Source organism: Rhinolophus sinicus, linkage group LG03 (assembly GCF_036562045.2).
Source record: "Rhinolophus sinicus isolate RSC01 linkage group LG03, ASM3656204v1, whole genome shotgun sequence".
NCBI classification, from domain to species: Eukaryota; Metazoa; Chordata; class Mammalia; order Chiroptera; family Rhinolophidae; genus Rhinolophus; species Rhinolophus sinicus.
This window is the reverse complement of record NC_133753.1, coordinates 10058568-10081769: the sequence shown is the minus strand read 5'-3', so window position 1 is coordinate 10081769 and position 23202 is coordinate 10058568. Positions and strand designations below refer to the sequence as shown.

At 53.4% G+C, this 23202-nt stretch overlaps 1 protein-coding gene across 5 annotated transcripts in view; it reads right to left on the bottom strand.

Annotated features, from left to right (window-relative positions):
• Positions 1-23202, bottom strand: part of ITPK1 (inositol-tetrakisphosphate 1-kinase) — a 153977-nt gene that overhangs the window by 54044 nt on the left and 76731 nt on the right. For 4 of the 5 annotated variants that reach the window (XM_074327023.1, XM_074327020.1, XM_019745416.2 and 1 more), the window contains one exon: positions 10376-10501. Coding sequence is in view for 3 of the 5 variants with exons in the window: in XM_074327020.1 (XP_074183121.1) it covers positions 10376-10501 (126 nt within the window). In the remaining 2 variants the exon portion in view is untranslated. Of the gene's footprint in view, positions 1-10375; positions 10502-12841; positions 13088-23202 lie in introns of those variants that run through there. The other variant, XM_074327021.1, reaches the window with a different exon arrangement.

Genomic DNA, 23202 nt, shown 5'->3' with positions numbered 1-23202 from the left:
TGGCCAGTAGTGTGAGCAGGAATGGGAGAAACCGTGGTCCTCATGGGGGAGAAACTCTGCTGTTCAGAGGTGACAGGAAAGTCCATGAAAAACAATGTAGTCCCTGCCAAAATACAAGCCAGAATGCTGCAGGAGGGCTGGACGCAAACTGAACACTATTATCTGAGACGGCAAATACCTTCTCCCCCCTTTCCCAGGCCCCCCACTGAAAACAATACCTCCCTTTCTGTCCCCAGATTTCAGCACCAAACCTCTAAGTACCAACTTATAAGCATTCTCCATCTCCTATCAATGGGAAGCTGGCAAGGAGCCCAGCCAGGCTGTTCACCTGACAAATGTCACATGCCCTGTCACATGCCACAGCACTACTCAGGTTCTCTAGGCAAACAGAAACACCAGGGCCACATACAGCCTGGGAGCTGGGAAAGGGAAGTGAAGGGCTGAGCGGTGGTCCCGAGAAGGCATCTCCTCACAGGCTGACAGTAAACCAGGACAGGCTGGCATTTGCACTCTGGGATCACTGTCTCCCTGGTCATCTGGCCCGACCATCACAGCTGACAGCTGAGCAAAGTGAGGACCAGAAAGGGTTGCCTGGTCCCAGGTCATAGGAACTTGCTTCCACCCCAGCTCAGCAGCAAACCCTTCACTCCTTAAGCGCCTGTCTTAACCCCTATGTACCTTCTCCACACACCTGCTCAGGTGGGCCTGTGGAGCAGCCCCTGCTCTCAGGTGGCTTCCCAGGATGCAGGCCTGCTCGGCCTACCCCACCCAACAGCCCTCCAGCCAGAGTCCCACTCTCAGTTCCCAGAACCAGCCAAGGCCTCCCTACGGCCCATAGGCTCCAGCCTGCATCGATGCATGTGTAAGCATTACAGCCAGAACTGGGGACACGGACACTGCTGTCAGCAGAGTGAGAGGCCCCATCTGGAACCAGAGCAGAGTTTGCAGTAAGCTGCTGAACTCTCCAACAACCAAGGGCCGCTCAGGCCAGAGACCACCTGGGCCCCTCACCTCTGCACTCAGCCACAACAGCCTTCCCAGCTTCTGGCTGCATAAGGACACAGGAAGCTACTGCTGGCAAGGGGGTGACCCCGGCAACGACCCCTGGCACTGCAGACCCCTGTCCTACTTCCTGCTACACACCTCAGCCCTCCTCTAACCCAGGCCACCAGGCATGTGCAGTGTGCACACACTCCCCCAACCACTGTGCTCTGGCTGCACCAGCTCATTCCAGGTCCTCAGGTCCCTGTGCCCATCCTGCAGGGGGGCTGAGGCAGACGCTGCCCCTTCGGCCTGCTCCCCTGTCTCCCTTTGCTTATCAGGCCTTTCAGGCCTCAGCTCAAGTGTCACCTCCTCAGAGAGGCTGCAGGACAAGGTGACAAGAACCTCCCGGTTATCACAAGCCTGGCTTTTACTTCTTCCTAGAATTTCCCATAGTCAGAGACTATGTTACTTTCTCCATTTACTTTTCTTTTGTTGGCATCACCCTTAGACCCTCCCTCCTCCCACAAACAAGCACAAATACAACTCTGTGCGGCAGGAGCTGCTTCCACCTCATCTGTCTATTGGATCTGCAATGTCTTTTATGATTCCTGGCACACAGTAAGTGCTAAGTAAGACTTGCTGAGTGAATGACAATAATTATTTGATGAATGATCTCACAGATCAATGGAGAAACTGCGAGGTATGGGCCAGGTCAGGAGCGGGAAGCCAGGGGACATGGGAGGCCCGAGGCGGGGGGTACAAGACCCTGTCAGCATGGGCTGTGCAGGGCGGGGCTCAGAGAAGGCCCTTGTGCCTGGTTCTGTGCAACCCCGGGGACCGAGGTCAGCAGAGGCCAGCACATGGCTACCTGGGCAGCTTTCCTCTTGGCCAGTAAGAGGCTTTGTGATTTATGACACGAGGTCAAAGGAAGCCACACGGGGCTTTATCGTGGGCACACAGCCCACATGGGCAGCACGGAAGCAAATTAGGATACATGGTCCCAACACAGGGCAGGAGAAGAAATTGAAGAGGGTGACATTTCTGCCGCAGGTGTTACTGAAGAACCCACAAGACAACAGACCTCTGGTCAGAGACCCCGATCTCCAAAATCCAGGTGCTCTGCCTGATGAGCTCCGTGCCCACGCTCTGAAAACGGGAGCGGCTTTACCGACCGAGTGCTGCTCTGCTCCCAGAAATGCAGGGGGTCTGAGCGAGAGCGAATTTGCCCCCCAGGGGACATTCAGCAGTGTCTGGAGACATTTTTGGTTGTCACAAGGGGTGGGGGTGCTACTGGCATCTAGTGGGTGGAGCTGCAGAACTTCCCACTATGCACAGGACAGCCCCCCCACAATACAGAATTCTCTGGCCCAAAATGTCAACAGTGCCAGGGATAACGAACCCTGAAACAATATATGCAGCAATTCTTTCTACAACGTTGGGAAAATGTATTATTAATAAACATTAGTATTAAAACCCAACATACCTCAAACTCTACGCTGTAAAACACTGACTGTACACACACACACACACACACACACACACGGGCCCCCGCCAGTGCGCTGGGTCAGAGCTCAGGCTTCTGGGGAGGCTGTCCCCACCACCACCACCACCACCACCACCCCCACCCCCCCACCCCCCCCCAACCCCCCACCACCCCCCACCCCCCCCCCCCCCCACCACCCAGGGCTGTGCAAAGTCCAGCTCTGCTCCAGGCTGGTAACAGGGTCATAAAGTCGCGGGTCTGCCTGGGGGGCCAGCCTTCCTCTCCACACAGGAAAAGGCCCTAAGACTGCTAATGGCACTAAATGGCACCAACACCCCGGGGCAGAAAGAACGGTTCCCAGCCACTGCCTGCCTGGCCTGGGCACACAATGGACAGATTGTGTGCCATCTCCTCCATGGGAGGGAGTGGCCTTGTGACTGAGGGCTGCAGTCATTCAGAGGCTGACCTCACGGCCACCCCAGGACAGGGTCTGTCCTCTGGGGCCAGGGCCACCAGATATGCCCAGCTCTGCCTCCCCTGGCATCAGCCGGCCAACATTTCATCACGTGGCCCCAGCTATGTCAGACGCAACCCCAGATGGTGACCTTTTCCTCGGATGACCCTGAATCACTGGCCCTCGCCCCCCCCAGGGGTCTATCAGCTGCCAGCCAAAAACCCCCTGAGGCCTATTTGAAAAAAGCAGCAGAGTTCTGACTGCGTGAACCCACACAAAGTGACTTAACTTCCTTGGCCCTTAGTTTCCTCGCCCAAAAAATGGGGAAGCAATTCCATCTTCTCAAGGACTGACAAAAGCACCAAGTCAGATAAGACATGTGGAGTGTCCAAACCAGAGAGGGTCACCTGGGGCGTACTCGGGAAAGAGTGGCCTCTCCACGGCTCCATGGTGACCACCTGTATCGTTCGCTGGCACCAGTTCTTACACTGACCCCACCAAGCAGGAGGCCCACACACTGCCAGGCTCTGCCCTCAAAAGGAACAGAAACTCACGTACCTTCTGATAGCTCTAGATGTTATCTTCCTACTCAGATCAGAACACCTAGGACAACAAAAACTTCTGTCTCCTCTACTTGCGTTCCATCCCTGCCATCACAACACGGAGCCTGTGCTGCTGGACCGCGGTTCAATAAACATCTGAGGTTGACACGGCTTGATTCCGTGCAGTTGGGAAATCATTTCTGAGCCCCGGGGCCCGGAGCGAAGTGGAGTGGTGGCCCGGGAGGTGCTCCCCACTGCTCACAGCAGCCGCCTTTTGAGCGACATACCACTGCCCTCAATGCCACCATCGTACACTGCCATCCTGGCATGTTCCTTGTGGGGCAGACGGGGCAAGCAAGGCCCAGGTGGGTCAGCTGGTGACGGGTGGAGCCTGCACAGCGCCCAGGACCCAATACCCACCCGGTCCTGCCTCGTAAGCTAAAATCACTCTGCTCCCCTGTCACAGAGCACAGCTCCCATTTGGGGACACTTTCATAATCGCCGCCTCGTTGACTCCCATTACAACGAACTCTCCAGTTGGCTAGGAGCGACGGCCACAGACAAGACAGCTGGAGCAGGACTCCTGTTGTGGCTTGATAATAATAACACAGTGACATAATGAGTGGTCACAAGTGCTACACCTGGGCCGAGGGCTTCCCGCGTCATCACCACTAAAAGGCAAGTGGTCCGGGCACTGTTCTCAGGGCGACGTGAGTGTTCATTTGGTTCCTCCCCACAACAACCCCGCGGGGCAGTTTAATTATCTGCTTCATTTTTTCAGAAGAAAAGAGCCCTGTGCGGCTGCTGTAAAATTGTTCCCCCGTGTGGCTCCCTGTCCTGCAGGTGGGTCCTGCTCCCCCAACGCCCCGATGCAGTCACAGCCTTCGGGATCCGTGTGGCCACTGAAATGTGGGAGTCCAGGGCACGGGGCACTTTGGGGCAGAAAGTAAGAGCCAGAACAAGCTTCCCTGCGTTTTCTTCCCTTTGTCACGATGACCTGTCAGCCTGGGCTACTAAAGGTTGATTCAACGGTTTCCTTTTGGGTAAAACAATGCAAAGAACAGCAGGCAAAGTGTGAGTTCTCTGCCTCCCATAAAGAGCTTCCGACCCAGCTCCATTGCATACAGACAGCTGAGAGGAACCCGTGAGGTGAGTGGGGCATCGTCCTGTGTGGGCCTTTGTATGCCAGGCCCAGGCTACTCAAAGGCTGGCCTGTCACCGCTGAGAGAGGGCGCTCAGGACCAGGAGGCATGGGGTGTGCAGGGGGCACTGCGGTGCCTCCAGTGGCACGAGTGCCCTTTGCATCTTAGAAACTGCCAGGCTCCAATGACTGGTGTCCTCAGGGCTCAGAGTTCATCTTGCACTGGCAATTCCCCCCACCAAGCAGGGCCTCTCTCATTCCAATCCAATCTGATCTTATCACCCCACCCCCACCCAGCCTACAGGATGAAGTCCCAGCTCCACAGGGGGCCTGAAAGCCCTGCTCCAGCCTTATCGTCCTGCTGTTCACGACAGAGCCAGGCCACACGCACCCAATGGCAGCGCTGTGGCCTCCTGAGCCCTGAGCGGCCTCCCGCTCACGCCTGCTCCCCACTGCCCGCTGGAGCCACTCCGTCCCTCCAAGGACCAACAACCACAAGGCTCTTTCACGCCACAGACACGCAGGCCCAATTCCTACGCACCAGGCACCAATGAGGCCACGGGGATGCCAGGTGGGCTTGAAGCAGATGCAATCCCCACCCCTGGGAGCGAACCCCTAAGTGGAGAGACTGGCAGTAGCAACCAATAAACAATTACGACCTTGCAAAAGGAGGAAGGGAACAGTAGCGTTATGAGGGTGTAGGTGGGGGGTATGTCCTTAGATAATCAGGGAGACATCCCTGAGGAAGGGGTATGTGACCTCAGAGCTGGGGTGGGAATGGAATTCCAAGCAAGGGAATGGCTTGTGCAAAGGCGTGGAGGTGGCCAAGAGCTCAGAGCGTGAGGAGCTGCAGTGGGAGGGCCAGCACAGCAAGGAAGGGGTGGGTGGGACACGGTGAGGCTCGGGAGAAAGGTGGGGGCCAGACTGTGCAGCCCCCACAGGCCACGTTAGAGATTACATTCTTGATTATGACCTCAACGAGAGGGCACTGACAGGTTTCAAGCCAAGATGTGTGTGTTTCTCCTAACTCATCACTCTGGGGCTCCTGGTGTCCGTCTCGGCCTCCACTGGGCCAGCAGCTCACGCGGATGCTACTCGGGAAACTGTGTGCCCCTGCAGAGGAAGTGCCCTGTGTTCAGATTAGGGATCCAGTGACCACTTGGGGGACACTTGATACCCTTCCTGCTAATCAAGATGGGGAGAAGAGGTGACAGTTTAGACTCAAACGTTCCCTTCAAAGCTTATTTGGGAGAACCCCAGGAAGACCCATCCAGGCCGTTCCACATGCCTCGTGGGACACAGTCACTGAAGCCCTGCTGGGCAATTCTGGAGCTGGAAGGGGCAGCAGAAGGGGACCACCCCTGCCCACACCTCACAGGTGGCCTTGAATACCACAGTGACGATTCTTGTTCCCCTGAGGAAGCAGCTTAAGAGGCCAGGAGACCCCTAAGCCCTGGGACAGGGGCCTTCCCACTGCCCCAGCCCCACGGGCCCACGTGAGCACAGCACTCGAGGGACCACTGCCCAGGTCTGTTCATTGATAACTGCATCTCAGGCAGAGCCGTGGCGGCACCAGGCTGCTAGCTCCACATGAACTTGGCACAGAAAAAAAACTGAATCATCCCGATGGTTCCCCTAGCCAAGACCTCGAGGCCAGTATTAAAAAAATAATAATTTAAAAAGCTTAAGGGCGATTTCTGTGACAACCAGCCACGCCCACACCCTTCCACCTATCCAGAAGGGCAGCCAGAATAAAAGCTTAACTTCTGAGAATTCCAATCCACCCTGGGGCCCTGGAGGCTTAATGCAGGGGGGTGGGGTGGGGGGGCCAGAGTGCTTTAGGGCCATCAGAAACTCATCTATCTCAACCCATCCCCAACCACTTCCCCAGGGGCCTGAACATGGCCTCTGGAAAAGGCCCTTTGAGCTAAGCCCCTTCTGGGGCAAACCACCATACTGTTCTCTTACAACAAAATGCGGAAAGAGGGCCGGCCCGGTGGCTCAGGCTGTTAGAGCTCCGCGCTCCTAACTCCGAAGGCTGCCGGTTCGATTCCCACATGGGCCAGTGGGCTCTCAACCACAAGGTTGCCAGTTCAATTCCTCGGGTCCCGCAAGGGATGGTGGGCTCTGCCCCCTGCAACTAAGATTGAACACGGCACCTTGAGCTGAGCTGCCTCCCGGATGGCTCAGTTGTTGGAGCGCGGGCTCTCAACCACAAGGTTGCCAGTTCAATTCCTCGACTCCCGCAAGGGATGGTGGGCAGCGCCCCCTGCAACTAAAATTGAACACGGCACCTTAAGCTGAGCTGCCGCTGAGCTCCCAGATGGCTCAGTTGGTTGGAGCCGGTTCGACTCCCGCAAGGGATGGTGGACTGTGCCCCTGCAACTAGCAACGGCAACTGGACCTGGAGCTGAGCTGCGCCCTCCACAACTAAGACTGAAAGGACAACAATTTGACCATTGTTCCCCAATAAAGTCCTATTCCCCTTCCCTAATAAAATCTTAAAAAAAAAAAAAAAAAATGCGGAAAGGCCAGCTTTGCAAACCCAAGCCCTGGGCGTTGCTTCCCACCTCTGAAACCGACTTTCCTCAGCCTCTGCCCTCCCTATGCCCCTCCTAAGCCAATGCCTCCTTGCTAATGTCTCAAAAATATTATCACAGGAATCTGAAAACAACATGTGATCAAGGTCAAGTGTCAGTCCACCTGGTCTGGCCCTGGACTTGACTCTCCTATCTTAGGCAGAACAGAGTGACAGGTCGACGGTGCCTGGGGGAAAGACAGCCTGCGGGCTGCTGACCCGGCCTCTTCCCTGTCCCTCACCAGGCGACCCTTGGTCCTTCTCTACACCAGCCCCCGCCTGTCTCCTCTATTCCTGGGGCCTCTGGAAAGTGCAGCCTGTCACCCTTTTCCCCAAAGGATTGTTCTTTTCACAAAGGAGGAAACGTCCTAGCCTTATCAGATATCCGGCTTTATGCAGAACAGACTGCAGTGAAAATTTATCCCAGAAATTCCAAGGCTGGAAGGTTATCCTGAGGTCACTTCAGTCAGCTGAGGACTGGCTTGGGGAGGTGTGCCTTGGGTGGGACAGACTCCAGGGACCCAGCCAAGACCTCCGTGGGAAAAGCACCCAGTGGCTGAAACCCTTACAAGATATGATCAAAAAATACAGTGAATGTTTACGGTGAAAATTTATTATAGTAAAAGATACTGCCATTAATCCCCCTCAAAATGCATCCCCTCACCTCAAACACACTTATCCCATAGCTCTTGCCACTTTCTGAAGCAGTTCTGGAAGTCCTCTTTCATGAGTGTCTTTAGTTGCACTGTCATGGCTGCCTCCATGTCCTGAATCAATTCAAAATGTTTACCTTTCATGGTCATTTTGACTTTGGGGAAGAGCCAGAAGTTGCAAGGTATCAAATCAGATGAGTAAGGTGGATGAGGACACATCGTAATGTTTTTATTTGACAGAAATTGCTGTACCAAAAGCGATGTGTGACACGGAGCCTTTCCGTTGTGATCAGAAAATACGGTGAAGGCTGCTGCCGAGTGCCATCCAACAGAAAGGCAGGGATCTTCAATATGAGAAGTGGCACGTCCTACCTTAGTAACAGTGTGTGGCAGATTTCAATTTGTTCTGTGCAGTCAGTCGGGTGTGAGCTATGGTTGAGAGAAGGTGTATTTTAAAGTGTGCCGTAAATTATCCTCCATCATGACAACACTCCGTGTCACACATCATTTCTGGTACGTCAATTTCTGTCAAATAAAATCATTACAGTGTGTCCTCATCCACCTTATTTACCAGATCTGGCACCGTGCAACTTCTGGCTCTTCCCTAAGTCAAAATGATTCAGGACATGGAGGCAGCCACGACAGCACAACTAAAGACACTCACAGAAGATGACTTCTAGAGCTGCTTCCGAAAGTGGCAAGAACGATGGGATAAGTGTGTTCGAAGCGAGGGGGAGTATTTTAAGTTGGACTAATGGCAATGTGTCTTTCACTATAATAAATTTTTAAAATTTAAACATTCACCATATTCTTTGATCACACCTCGTATGCTATACGTCCCCATATCCCCCTGGCATGTTCTCTCTGTGACCTTTTCTGTCAAGACCAGGAACACAGGGGACCTCGTTCCTCTTTACTGTTCAGTGATCACCTGCCATGCGCTGTGAGGGGTGTGTGTGTGTGTGTGTGTGTGTGCTTGGGGGGAGGAGGGCATTGCAGTCACGGAGGGTAGTTGTTCCCTAAGTTCCAGGGCACAGGGCTGGCTGGGGGCTGTAGTCCTTTATCTCAGAGGATAGTAGGAACATAAGCAATGATGGTGGCCATACCAGAAGTCATCAGAGCAGGAGCAACTGGAAGCACTCGGCAAACATTAGGCACTTTAATGTACCAGAACACTACTCCTCAAAGCAATGTGCCCACCCTGAAAAGTAGGAACAATCAGCATGCCCATTTTACAGAAGAGGAAGCTAAGGCTGAGGGAGGTCATGTGATCAAATGGCATCGACCTCCTACTAACTACTCACTGGGGCCAGAGCACTGTGTGAAGCGCTTTATGTGCATTGTGTCCCTTATTCCTCCCAACGTTGTGTGAGGATTTCCCGGCACTAACATCATTTTTACAGTAAGAAAACCGAGGCTAGGTGAGGTCACAGAGGAGCCCGAACACGCCTCTTCCCCATGGCTTCCAGCCGTCGGGAGACACTCAGACTGCTAGCAAGGCAAAGGTGCTGGAGGGCACCACACGGGGACAGCACACCCTCCTCCAGGCAGAGGACCACAAACAGGCCTTAAGTGCATTTGGGGCCACGTACACGCAGAAGCGGGAATCAGTGGCAGAGTCCGCAGGAGGGGAGAGCCACGGTGGAGAAAGGGAGGCTGAGGTCACAGTCCCTGAACACAGGGGAGGAAAAAAAGGTTGTCAGAAGGAGGGCTAGCTACTGTGTGGCACTGACAGTCCCCTTTGTCCTGATCAAGAAAGACGGGAGGTCAGGTCTCTAATTATCACACCCTGAAAAGTGCTGGCTCAAGCGTCCGCTCCCACGAGGGAGGCCCTCTATTTCAGTTGCATTTTCACTGATAATATGATCTTGTTTTTCATGACCATGGAGCCACTTTCCAGGGGAATGAGTCACATTCTTGTCCACAACAGAGAAAACACAGGGCAAGTAGGTGGTGGCAAAGGCCACGCCTCCCAAGGGGGCAGGAGGGTCACCATGGGGTCATGACCCAGGCCGCGGGGGAAATGGGGCCCACAGAGGGGGGGGGGGTCGAAGTAATGAGCACAGACAAGGGTTCTCCACTGAGGCAGGACTCGGGGGCCCAATGTAGCTGTTCCAAGTCAAAAGACCTCAAGTGCCCCTTTCTGCCAGCATGGCAAGAGGTTCCAGCCCTTGTGCCAAGTCAGAACCACTGGCTGTGGCTGTGTGTGTGCACGTGTGCGTGTGTGTGTGTGTGTGCAGGTGTGTGTGTGTGTGCGCATGTGTGCACGTGTGTGGTGTGTGTGTGTGTGTGTGTGCACGCGCTGAGGATGTGGGCCCACATCTGGACTCGGCAGTGCCCTGAGGAGTAAATCATGTCTGTACAGGTAGAGGGCGGGGTGTGCCAAGCATGCCCTGGTTCAATCCCATTTCACACCCAACGAGATGGAGGCCCTGGCAGGGCGGTGCCTGGCCTGGCAGAGCCACTGCTGTGGAGGGCACTGCCAGAAACACACAGAGCCATTCCCGGGCCTTCCCTCCTCACCGCCCTCACTCACTCACCTGGAACCTGTGCACCAGCTCCAGGGACTGGCTGTCGTTCTGGTCGGCTTCGAGGATGACATCGGTCAGCTTGTGGATGATGACATCCAGGGGGCCCTGCTCCTCGATTGGCTGGCTAAGGTTCAGCTGTGAGGGAGGCGGACACAGAGAAGAACTTCAGCACCTGTGTCCACTGTCCCATTCTATCCCCCTCCCCCCGCATGTCCCTGGAGCACTGAGAGAGGGAGCAGGACAACTGGCACTCATGGGACATAGACAGGACACACGAGATGAGCCCGCTAAGATCCTACAACTCCATCAGATCAGACCCCGTGTTTGTACCTCTTTGTCCCCAAGCCCTTGGGGTACAGAAGACACATACACGAAATCAAGGTGACCAAGTACCTACAGGGCAGGCGAGCACTGCTGTGAAATCACTTTACAGAGAAAGCATTTACTGAACACATATGTCCAACAACATACATTTTTCAGGAAAGGAAAGCAGGGCTCAATGAGGTGAAGTCACACGGCCAGATCTGTACTGAGATCCAAGAGGACACTCCGCAAACCACACAAAAGTCTCAGCAAAGCTATGAGCTCCATGAACTTGGGAGCTGCTGCTTTGAGAGGCCAGCAGCTTGTACCTCACACTGAAGTTGGGGCTTATGACACTGAAACAGTGAAGGAGCAAGGGCTGCCTGGGATCGGTGAGGCATCGTTCACTCTGCTCCACTAGCAACGAACGTGTTTATTTTTTCAAGAGCATAAGGTTAGGAAGCTCAGGCCCGCGGGAGCCAGAGCTGCTGGCTGGCAGCCGGCATCACCTGACCCCCAGGCAGGAGCACCTGCCAACAGTCGGGGCAGCCTGACCCCACGCTTCCTGACCCGCCAGGTGTCTGCCGGCCGGCACGCGGCCACCACCACCTGCAAGGCCAGGTCTTTTGGAGGCAGCAGGCGCCAGCCTGGCACCTGGCTGACCCCCCAGATGGCCTCAATAGAGGCCAGATGAGGCCACCAGCCCCACCCCCAAGTGGGACTCCCTCTGGGATTCAAGGCTGACTGGTTCAAAGTTGTTAGTAAAGAAATCACAATGACAGCTACGAACAACAGCTCTAGGAGGCACCATGCTAAAAAGTTAGCGCGCATTTTTTTCATTTTATTTTCCAACCAAGCGATGAGAAGCGATTTCACAGATGAGGAGGATGGATGGAGAACAGAGACTTCGGAAACCGGCCAAGGGTCTCGTGGTGAGAAAGCGGTGGAGATGGAATGCAAACCCAGATATGAAACTGTGCTTGTTATTTAGTGCCCCCATCCTGATGCCCATGCCCTGGGAAGCTGTCCTCTAGAGCCACAACCACCTGCCTGTCCTGTGGCTTTTGACGGAATGTGGCCAACTGGCGGCGCCAGCAGAAGATGGGAGAGAGCAGGAGAGAAGTCGGGGAGTTTGCTAACCGTCCACACTCCCCCGCCACACTACTGGCAGCAGCCAGTCCCCCTCTCCCAGGCCACTGCTGTTTCTAGGGCTCCCGTACCACCCTCTCTTTGTCGCCTTAGGCCTGGGGTGGCGACAGCTCGCCACTCCCGGGTACCTCACCACCTGCTGCTGGCTCCTGTGACCCTGCCCAGACCTTGTCGTCTTCCTTATTTAAACTCTTTTTCAGTTAAACCTTCAGAATGTACCAGCTCTTTCCTGCTGATAGCCTTAACTCCTCTTTTTTGTTGTCTGCCAGGAAAGATGTTAAGGGATTTCCCCTATTAAAAAAATAATAAATCCATGGACCTCACAAATGAAGATTTCCCTTGCCGTGGTGACTAGCCTGTGTGCAAAACAAAACAAAAGGCAGACCAGCTGAGAAGGCGACCAGCTCTTCTAGGGCTCCTGGACGGGGAAAGAAAGCAGCACTTGTCCTCACAGCAAGCCCAGGAGCTGGGGATGACATCCCACTTTCAATCCCACTTTCGCAGACCAGGACACCAAAAGCCCAGATGGGGAAATGACCAGGCAAGGCCACACAGCTAGAAAGTGGCCTAGCTGGGGCTTGGACAGACGCCAACCACAACACCCATCGGCTCAGCCCCCCAGCCAGGCAGCCAGGTGCCCTGGGGCTGTGCAAAAGCCCAGCTCATCATCCCCTGTGCCTCAGTATCCCCTTCGATCACAACAGGAAACTGCAAGGGACTGTCTCGTTCTGTTTGTGGATTCGGTATTACATTCCCGTCCAACTCTACTTCCCAGAAAGAAGCAGAATTTGGAAGAAGGTAGAGAAGCCGGTGAGAAATGGTAATACAGGCAAAGAACAGCAAATTCTCAAAAGGTGCCACAGACACAAACCCACTTTTGCTGTACCCTGGGGTTCCACAAACAAGAGGCCAATACTTTCAGACCAAGATAGACGACCAAGAGGAAGAGCGTCAGGCCACACGAGCGGAGCTGGGCAGTGCGTCCTGGGGCTGGGCACAAACTCCATCACCGTCAGCACGCACATCTCCAAAGAGAGCCGTCCAGCTGTCCCGTGGCGTCCCAGTGGGTCTGGGGAAGGAGGTGGCAGAAGAGATGGCCCTGCCTTGTCCTTGCCTGGCATTAGCCAAAGCCCGTAGACCTGACAACCATGGGCTGTTTGGAAAATAAGCTCTCCGTGTTCCTGGCTGCTCCACTGAAGGTAAACAGTTGAATCCTGGAAGCCAGCCACCTTCCTTTGTGTATTTTCCAAGCATTTTTATGCCAGTATAACCCTTCCACGGTAACAGCAACTTGGGACTCACATCAGGCCTGGTCTGGTCCCCGCTCAGCCATCTCTCACTACTCCATCTTTGCTGAGGCCCTAAGTGGAGCTGTCGGCATCTCCAAAAGGCTCTCCAGCACAGCTTTCCTCAGGGGGAGACAAGCCTTGATCCCCCTGCTAATGCCTCCTGGGGGCTTCAGTCTCTCCCCATGGGCTGGGAAGGAGGAGACAGGCTTCTCCGTCAGGAGGGGCCTCAGGCAGGCTCTAGGAGCACCATGGGGAGCAAGCTGGCCCCTGAGAACCCAGGAAACCTCAGGAGGGTCCTGCAGAGGGCCTGGGGGGGGGGACACCATAAGGGGACCCTCAGGGAGGATGCCCCAGAGGAGGGACGTTTAAAGGGAGACACACCTCAAAGGAGGGGACCGTTGGGAGGGAATGGGGGTGGGGCGACACACCTCAGAGTCTTTATTTCCCAGATGGGGTGGGAATAGGGGCTCAGGCGGAAGTGAACTCACTCAATTGTGTCATTTTGTTTTTCTGACCACTCTGCCCCCAGGAAAAGGAACTTTCCCGGGGACTTGCTGTTCTATTCCATGGGAGGGGTCTAACTGGTCCCCCTCAGTGAGTAACAAGGTGTCTCAATGAAAGGGCCGCCCGCTGTGGCCAGCAGAGGTCTGCGGGAACCTCGCTTCCAAGTCACGCCATTCTGGGCGGCCAATGCTGGATGCTGTCTGTGCAGCGCTCAGAGCACAGAAACCAGAGAAACAAGGGCCCACTGTTCCCTCAGCGGCTAAGCAGCAAGGCTGACTAGAGGTGGGGGAGGGCCGGGAGGAGCTGAAACAAAGGCCTGCAAACCCCATCGGCCCCAAAGTCACCTCTAACTTTGAAATGGGCAACCCAACGATGCCCAGGCCAGCAGCCAAGGCAAGCCAGGTTGTGACTCTCGTCCCCACCACCTGGTGAAGGGAGGACAGGCAAAGCAGATGCCTGGAAACCCATCGCAGCTCAGCTGCTTCTGGGCTGGAGCAGGCTGGGTTATGATACAGAGAGACTTGGTCAGGGTCCAGTGCTGTGCCTCAGTTTCCCCGTTCACACAGGGAGGATGCTGTTAGGTTTCCCGTGCCCCCACAGCACCATTTTGGTGCGTTAGAACATTCCGTTTACAGATGTGACACAGGGTGGACATTCGGCCCACGCAGGGCTCTGAGCTCAGGACAACGCTTCTGCTTGCCCCCTCAGTAACTGGACAAGCACCTCCAGGGTGCCGGGCAGGGACAGCCCTGCCCTCTCCTCTCAGGCAGCCGTGTGAGCATGTCTGTTCACTCTGGAAGCAGACTCAGGCAAGGGACACGGCCACATGCTGTGCCAGATCCTACAGGATGATGTGCCCTCTGCCTGGAACGTCCCCCTCCCGCTCCATCCCCCAGCGACCCTGTCCATACACTGAGCCCTCACTTGTTTTTCAAGTCCCAACTCAAAAGTTCAATCCTTTTTCAGACTTCTCAACTCACCCCACCCCAAGCAGGAAGAATCAGGGGCTCCCTGGTCTCCCCCATATCCCCAGGATCCTTTGCATACCCCCCCAAGATTGTACCATAACTTCAGATTATAAAGTTATTTCTTTAATGCTGACTCCTATACAAGACCTTGGGAACCCCAACGACCAGGGCTGAAGCCTGGCATTCCCAGGACCTAGAACACAGGCCCCCAAGGTGAGACTTGGCAAATGTGTGTTAAATGCAACGGATGCTTTAAAGAACAAAGTGAACCTTGCAGACCAACTAGAAGGGAGGTTCTGCGAAGCGGGGTGACCTTCTTGCTCCGTGGGTTAGAAACAGCCTCCTGGAGGAGGAGGTGTCTAGGCCAAGCCATGGAGGATGGAGAGGGACGAATGGGACCTCCAGAGATGGGTGGGGAAGGAAGGTGTGATCCAGGGAGAGGGGCGGCTGCAGGGACACAGAATTTGTCGGCATCACGTACACCTTGTATTTGTCAATTCCAAATGGCTTGGGTGCCGCAGACTACCACCTCTGCAGAAAAGGGCTTGTCCTATAGCACTGACCCCAGACTGGCATCTGGGCACGGGTGGCCCGTGACGGCCCCTCTCTCATGCCTCCTCTGCAGGCAGGCGGCAGAGTACCCGACAGAAGATGCCAAGGCCTTAGGGACCAGACACCTTCCATGAGCGGGCTTCTGTATGGTACGAACAACTCCTACATCTTCAGTGTGTTAAGCCAGAACTTGGGTGGTGTATGCAATAGCTGTTAGCCCACTGTGGCTAACACCGTCCCCAAAGGGGAGAAGGGGGTGGGGCGAGGCAAGGGTGAGCAGCGATGAGATCAGAGGCAGAGGGTCCCCGAGGCTGTACTTCCAGCTCTCCCTTCCCTCTCAAACTTCCACACGGCTCCCTGACATGCTCAATAACCAGCTAGATAGCAAAGAAACGGAAAACCATCCCTGGGGCTTCTCAGAGAGCCTGGGGACTCAGGAAAACTGACTCCCACCCCCACGTCGGGGGCTGCTCATCCTCTCTGGATGAAAAAGCAAAGTATCATGTGACTGCAGAGGCCACGGGCTGCTGGAAACAATCTACACCTCCCTGAACAGCCCAACGGGCTGCAACTGTCTTCCCGGCTCTGAAGGCTGCAAGAGAAGCCAGTGTGGGAGTCAGGCAGGTGTAGCCCAGCCTGTGTGGTCTCCACTCTCTCAGTTTCAATCCTACTAGCACTAGTGCTCACCTCTTGCACACTCGCTCTGTGCCGGGCTCTGTTCTCAACACTTTACACACGTTAACTCATTCAATTCTCACAACAGCTTGACATGGGGACCCAGGAGAGAGGCACAAGGGTTAAATAACCTGCCATGGTCTCACGGCTTGAAATCTACTCTTAACAAGATCCAGCCAACGAGTACAGTTGTCAAATAACCAGCCCTTGGAATTTCCTGGGTGATGGGAGCGGCTTTTGTTCTATCTAGTGAGGCAAAGTTTGGTGGGCTCCTGGATGGGGACTGGTCACCAGAAAGACCAAGCCATGATCAGAAGGTTTCAGTCCCACCCCCATTCTCCAGGAAGGGGACAGGGGCTGGAAATTGAGTTCACTCACGGATCATGCCTATGTGATGAAACCACCATAAAAATCCCAAAGGTACAGGGTTCGGGGAACTTCTGGTTTGGGAAACACATGGAGGTAAGCGGCTCGCTGCGAGAGAGCACGGACGCTCTGCACCCTGTCCCACATTCTCATACCCTTTTCTAATAAACTGGTAAACAGTAAGTGAACTGTTAGTTTCCTGAGTTCTGTGAGCCGCTCTAGCAAATTAATCGAACCGGAGGAAACCCTCCCGTTTTCAGCTGGTTGCTCAGAAGTTCCAGTAATGATCTGGACTTGAGATTGGCAGGGGGCTGGGGGAGGCAGTGTTGTGGGACCGAGCCTTTAACCTGTGGCATCTAACGCTAGCTCCAGGTAGGTAGTGTCAGAATTGCATTACACTGTGGGACACCCAGCTGGCATCACAGAATTGCCTGGTGTGAGAAAAACTCCCACACCTCTGGTGTCAGAAGTGTTGAGTGTGTGAAAGTGAGTGTAAAGGAGAAACACACGAGGTATGTTTTTCCTACTTAATCATGCACTCGATCAACGTCAGCTATTCTATTTCCTTATTCTTACCATTCACATTACTGACCAGCGGAAATGTCCCTGACTTCTGTCAGTAAGAGCTCAAGTACAGGCCCGAATTTGAGTTTTGCAAAGCTCGGCCACTTGTACTGGCTCATATTAGACTCCTCGAAGTGTTTATTGCCACAATAAAATTCACTGTCGTTGTTAATGATGATTAACATTTATAAAACTCTCACTGGGCCACACACTAAGCTAACAAGCGCTTAGCGCATGAGGGGCAGATGAAGACACTGAGTCACAGGGAGGCTGAGGAACTTTTCCAAGGTCATAGTTACAGCTGCGTGGGAACCCAGGTCTCTCTCCTGCCAATGCCAGACAATTAATCTCTAGACCGAAAGGTGTCCTGGGTGCCTGGGGCTTTCCTTCCATCCCCTTTCCTCAATTCACACCCCGGAGTGGTGTGTTTTCAGCTGTGACTTCAAATGGAAGTCACGAGATCAGAAGTTTGGTCTCAACCAAGGTCCAGACCAAACAGCTCAGATTAAGGCAAGTGGCATAGGTCTGATTTATTCTCTGCACTCTCCACAGATCTGAGGATCGGGGACAGACCTGCCACCTCCAATGTTTACAGGCTTCGCCACACAGAAGCAGGTCTCTCTTGAAGGAAAAGTTGGGTCTGGCACCTCATGGACGGGCTTCAACAGGGAGCCTGGCCTCGGAGAATGCAGCATCATTGTGTGCTTTTCGGTGGGGCTGGTTTCAAAAGATGGCTTAGGGAAAGCAGGCGGAAGGCCTTTCCCTGGCAAGCGCAACTCTCACTACCAAGGGACCTCAAAGTGACCCTCTGAGAGGTCAGGAGCTAGAGGTCACGTGTGGCTGGCCCCCCTCCCCCCGCAGCCGCTGCCCCAGGCAGGGAAGGGGAGCTGTCACCAATGCTCCTTCACTCAATTCCCCAATTTCTTAGTAACCGGTGTCCAATTACCGGGTTAATGAGAAGAAACAGCAATCTGGGCGGAAGAGTAGATAACCTTTCTCCCCTGGAGGATAAGGGGCCAAGTGGACTAAATGGTCTCACGATGAAGGTACTTTGCAGCTCCCAAGTTCTGGAAACTTGCAAGCTGAATTTATTTCAAAGAGCCAGAGAAGTTACACCCACTCAGCAAGTACGGCTCCTTAAGAACAGGCTTCACCCTGAATTCTCAAGAGCTAAGAAAGCCCTGGCCTGTGTCCAGTCCTAGGGAGCCAGATTCAAGCGCAGATTAAAAGGATAAACACGTCCGTGCCCCTTGACCTAGTAAGCCCACTCCTGGGATGCTGGGACTAAGGAAAAAATCAACAGGCAGAAACCACTCCCGACCCAGAGAGATTCACTAAGGCCATATAAACAAAGGAGAAGACGCAGAGTACACATCCCAAAACGGGGGCCTGGCTAAGCCATGACGGGCACATCCACACCAGGGGATATTAAAGAGCTACTGGGATGACCCAAAGCGGTCCAGCAGAGACAGGCGTGGGTGCATATATCACAACCATGTGACACCATATCTGACACCATGTGGACAACGCTGGAAAGGAAATGCTAACCTAAAAGTGGGAGGATTCTGGGCATAGTAGTCATTACGGGTATAGCAGCACCTTTCAGGACACATGGCGGGGCTGTACTTCCTGATTCCCTTGCTACTGAGTGTGATCACGTGACTAGTTCTGGCCAATGAGCTGTGAGAGACGGTGAAACATGTCACTTCCCTCATACCTAGTGTCCCCACAGCTTTTCCTTCTCCCATGTGTTTAAATGAAGGAAGTGAGGACGGGAAAGGGGTGGGGGAGGAGAGCAAATGAAAGCAAATGGACCCCAGCAGGTAACTTAACAGGATGGGGCTGGGTGTGTTTTCTTTTTCAGTGATAATTTAGTATTAGGATGAAATAGGACGACAGGAATTTATCTCATCCCTTAGGATCAGAAGGCAGATATCTTGAAGAGAGCTAAACCATCACCGTGGCTGCTTTCCAGCACCCCAGAAAAGCCTGTCCAAAAGACCCCTCAATCTGCCAGATGAGTCCCTCCACCCTGGGAGGCTTGGCCACATGGGCTGCTTCCAACCTGATACTGTTCACAGCAGTGCCTGCGGCCGGAGTCAGGGCGCCGGAAACCAAACGCTCCTGCCATGTGCCGGGCAGCAGTCCGGGCCCGTCCTGAGTGGAAAACACAAACCACAGGCTCAAAAGAAGAAAGAAAAGGAACGTGGAAAGGGCTGGCACTCTAGACCCGCACAGAGAAGCGAATCAAAGGTCACGGAACAAAAGCTGTCTGGACTGGATATGTGTATGGGGGTGTCCCCCGCTTGGTAATATCCTGTCCCCAGGCTAGGAGGAAACCCACAGAGTCCTCCTGCCCTCGGCACCCCCTTTTCCGCGCAGACCAGTTCTCCTCTTCCACAGGCACAGTGCTGCCCCTCCCCAGGCAGAAAGGTGCGGAGGGCAGGGCAGACTCTCCAGCCCTGGGGAAGGCACCTCCCTCCCCTCCGTAAGCCTGTTTCATCACCTGCAGCGTGAGGGCAAAGAGACATCCTTCCTGTAGTCATCACCAGCATGCAGCGAGGGAGGGGACAGGCACGAGGTCCCCATGTGAACTGAGCCATGCATGCCGCACAGATGTCAGCAATTAGGACTGTATTCCTTATGTGAGGCTGAATTTTCTTGAGCTTCAGTGTAAAGCCTCTCTCGCTCTGTTTGGCTCTCCGCCAACACGACCCTAATAATCACCTCCACCAGCACCACCGGGATGTGTAGGACGCCCAGATGTCCTGCTGAGCACATTTCGTGCCTTATTTCATCTAATCCACATAACGTCCCTGGGAGGCACAGGTGGTTGTTGCCATCTCAGAGCTGAGGCAGGAAGATTCTGGGAGGCAAAACAACTGGGGGTGGGGGGATGTATAAACAGTAAGCTGGGGAGACAGGTCCCCACACACAAACCCCCAGGTCCCTCTGACTCCAGGACAGGCGTTCCTCGGCCCTTTGCTTTCTTTGGGGCAGCCACCCTTCCCTGAGGTGACAGGAGAGGGGCTGGGACGGCTCGGTGTGGTCTGAGAATTGGTCTAAAGGTCTGCTCCCACCCAGGGCAGAGGCAGGCGTCGGCCTGGGAGCACCACAGCCACAGGGTCGCCTCCAGTGCAGTCTTGCCCACGGCTCCAGGGGAAGGCGGTTCTGAAATCCCAGCTGAGGAGCCCAAAGTTTTCAACCAGAACGCCACCTTCCGAGAATAACTGTGTGGGGAAGTGCCGCGTAGCACGCTGAGGCCCTGGACTCTGGGTCTTTCCGTCCTGCTTGCTGCCAGCGCAGCAGCCCACTATCAGCTCAGCTGGAGCTCCCTGAGCTGAGGGCCCTGACACCGTACCCCCACCCAGCAAGCCCAGCAGGAACAAGGGCTTTGGGAAGCACAGGCACCCAGAGCATGCGGTGCTAACAGCTGCTAAACATCTCCCACTTTGCCGTCTTTTCTCTTGGCTAATGGTGGCTTTGCCAAGCAGAAAACCTTTACTTTTCTACATTTCCAATGTATCATGTTCTGATTTTTTGTTTCTTCACTCCCAAGATTATTTTTTTAATTATCCAACTCCAAGTATTTCTATGTTTTGCATTTTTATAATTAAGTCTTTGCTCCATCTGGAATTTATTTTGGTGGAAGATAAGAGGTATGTTTCTCTGTATATTTTTTTCCAGATGGGTTCTTAAGTGTCCCAAGGCTATTTATTAATAATCCATCTTTTATCCACTGTTTCCAAATGCCACCACTTTCATATGTTAACTCCTATATTTATTTTGCTTTTTTTTTTTTTTTGAACTTTCCATTAATTTGTTCGGTCTTGCACCAATACCACATGGCTTTTGTTTTTGTTTTTTTCCCTACATTGTTTTCATGACAGTAGCTGTATGATATGGTTTAATACCTAGAAAAGCTAGTTCTCTCTCCTAATTCTTCTTTTTCAGAATCTTCCTGACAGTCACACTCATTTATTTTTTCTACGTGCCTTTTAGAATAGGACTGGGAGTGGGGATGAGTTATACTTAAGAGACAATTTGGGGAAAGCTTATGGTTTGATTTTGATATTGAATCTTCCTAATCAAGAACATGGTATATTATATTGGCAGCTCATATCAGAAATGGCTAACTTTTTCACACATGAATCCCTCCTACAAATTGATAAGAAAAAGACAACACAACAGAAATAAAAATACGTTCAGATATAAACACAGAAAAAGAAATAAAAATGGCTCCAAACATATATATTAGAAAATGCTCAATGTCACACATAAGACAAAAGCAAGTTATGACTACATTAAGATACCAGTTTTCGTATACCAGATTGGCTGTAATGTGAGAAAGCGATAAAACACTATGTCAGCCAGGCTGTGGGGAAACAGACACTCAAACACATGGCTGGGGGCGGGGGGGTGGATACAAATTCCCAAATTCGAATCATCTCAACAGGAAGCAAGTCGGTAATATCCATCTTGATTTTAAATCACACATTCTCTAGTTCAGCAGCTCCACTTCTGGGAACTGATCTCAGCTGAACTCGCATGTACGTAGAAGTACAAGGACAGCCATCGCTAAGAATTGCTGTTGCATCTGCTGTGCACCGCCTCACAGCGAAAGGAGGGCGGGAGGGCGGGAGGAAGGCAGGAGAACAGGAAGGAAGGAAAGAAAAGTCCGTCAAGAGGGACTGACTAGCTCACCCATGGTAACCCCCTAAGGAACATCACACGGCCATAAAAAAGAACGGGGAAGTGTTGTCTATACTGATAAGGAGAGAGGTAAGGAGCAAGGTACACTGAGTGCAGAATGCTATCGCGTGTACAGGGAGGAAAACGCTTTTACACACACATTTCCTTAGGACAGCGTATCTTAGATGTTCACAAAAAATGGCTCCAAGTGGTGGCCTCCAGGAAGGAAAGGCAGGGGTGTGGGGACCCGGTGAGAGGAGCACCGTGTGTGTGCTTCTGAATTTCCAGCCAGTGCGATGCATGAATTACACAGATGTTTAAGGTACCAGACGAGCATAAAGAGCCCATGTTTGAAGTCAGATAGACCCGGATGCAAATCCAGCCCATATCTAACACACACTGAGCCCTGCTGTATGCCAGGCCCTGCTCTAAGCATCTAACACACACTCTCATTAGCCATCACAACCACCCTGTGAGGCAGGACAATTAGGACTTCTGCAAAAGTTCCAAGTGGCCTCGGGCATAAGCTGCAGACACTCTGAGCCTCGCAGGGTAAGCAAGTCAAGGGAGCCTCTGGGCCACAGAGCAAGCCAGGACACGCCAGCCCAGGGGATGGGCTGCATGACGCAGACGCCCCAGTGCAGGCCATGCACCTTGCAGAGAGGCCTGGGGGCTTTACAGGCATCTGTGTTCTCAGCCAAGCCAGCAGGCCACGACCCCTGGGGGATAGAGACCCCAGGGCTCCAACCACAGCTAAGACAAAGGGAGGAGCCACCACCTCTCAGGTGCAGGCACGCGTCCTGAGGGCCCCTGCCTCTGGGTGTCTGTATACAGACAAGCATAATGCAGGGTGGGAGAGTCACCAGACACTGACCTCAGGGACGCAGGTGCATGGAAGAGGAAAGAAAGCGCAGGGACAACAGTCCCCAGGGACAGGCACCTGCTCACCAATTCTGAGCTAAAAACCCTGAGCTGCGACAAGGTATGGACCTCCATCTGAGCTCTCAGCCAGATGAGTTCTAAGGCCACCGCGCTGTTCCAGGAACCCCTGTTCCTGGTTTTCACCTTTGTCCCTGCACTTCCTAGAGGATTTGAAATCGAGCACTGACAGGCCTGGATCCCCACTCCTTTCCTAGATGGTAAACTTGAAGTTGGTACGCAATGCATGCCATATCCTCCACCGGACCCACCCGGTCTCACACAAACCACGTGCTCGGCCACATGGAGACGGGTGTGAGACGAGAGCACCCTGCAGGCTAAAGGGCTGAATATTTGCAGTTAGCAGAAACTAACTGGAGAATGTGCAAAACTCAAACGAGGTGAGGGTGGCCAGTTAGCTCAGTGGGTTAGAGCGTGGCGCTGGTAGCACCAAGCTTGCGGGTTTAATCCCCGCATGGGCCACGTGAGCTGTGCCCTCCTTAAAAAAAATAATAAAATTAAAAATAAAAATAAAACGAGATGAGATGTGTCCCATCTGACAAACTCTCAAAACATTAAGAATGCAGTAATACTAGGTTGATGCAAAAGTAATTGCAGCCAGATGGCTCAGTGGGTTAGAGCGCGAGCTCTTAACAAGGTTGCCGGTTCAATTCCCACATGGGATGGTGGGCTGTGCGCCCTGCAACTAAGGTTGAAAACGGCAACTGAACTTGGAGCTGAGCTGCACCCTCCATAACTAGATTGAAGGACAACGACTTGGAGCTGATGGGCCCTGGAGAAACACACTGTTCCCCAATATTCCCCAATTAAAAAAAAAAAAAAAAACGCAATTACT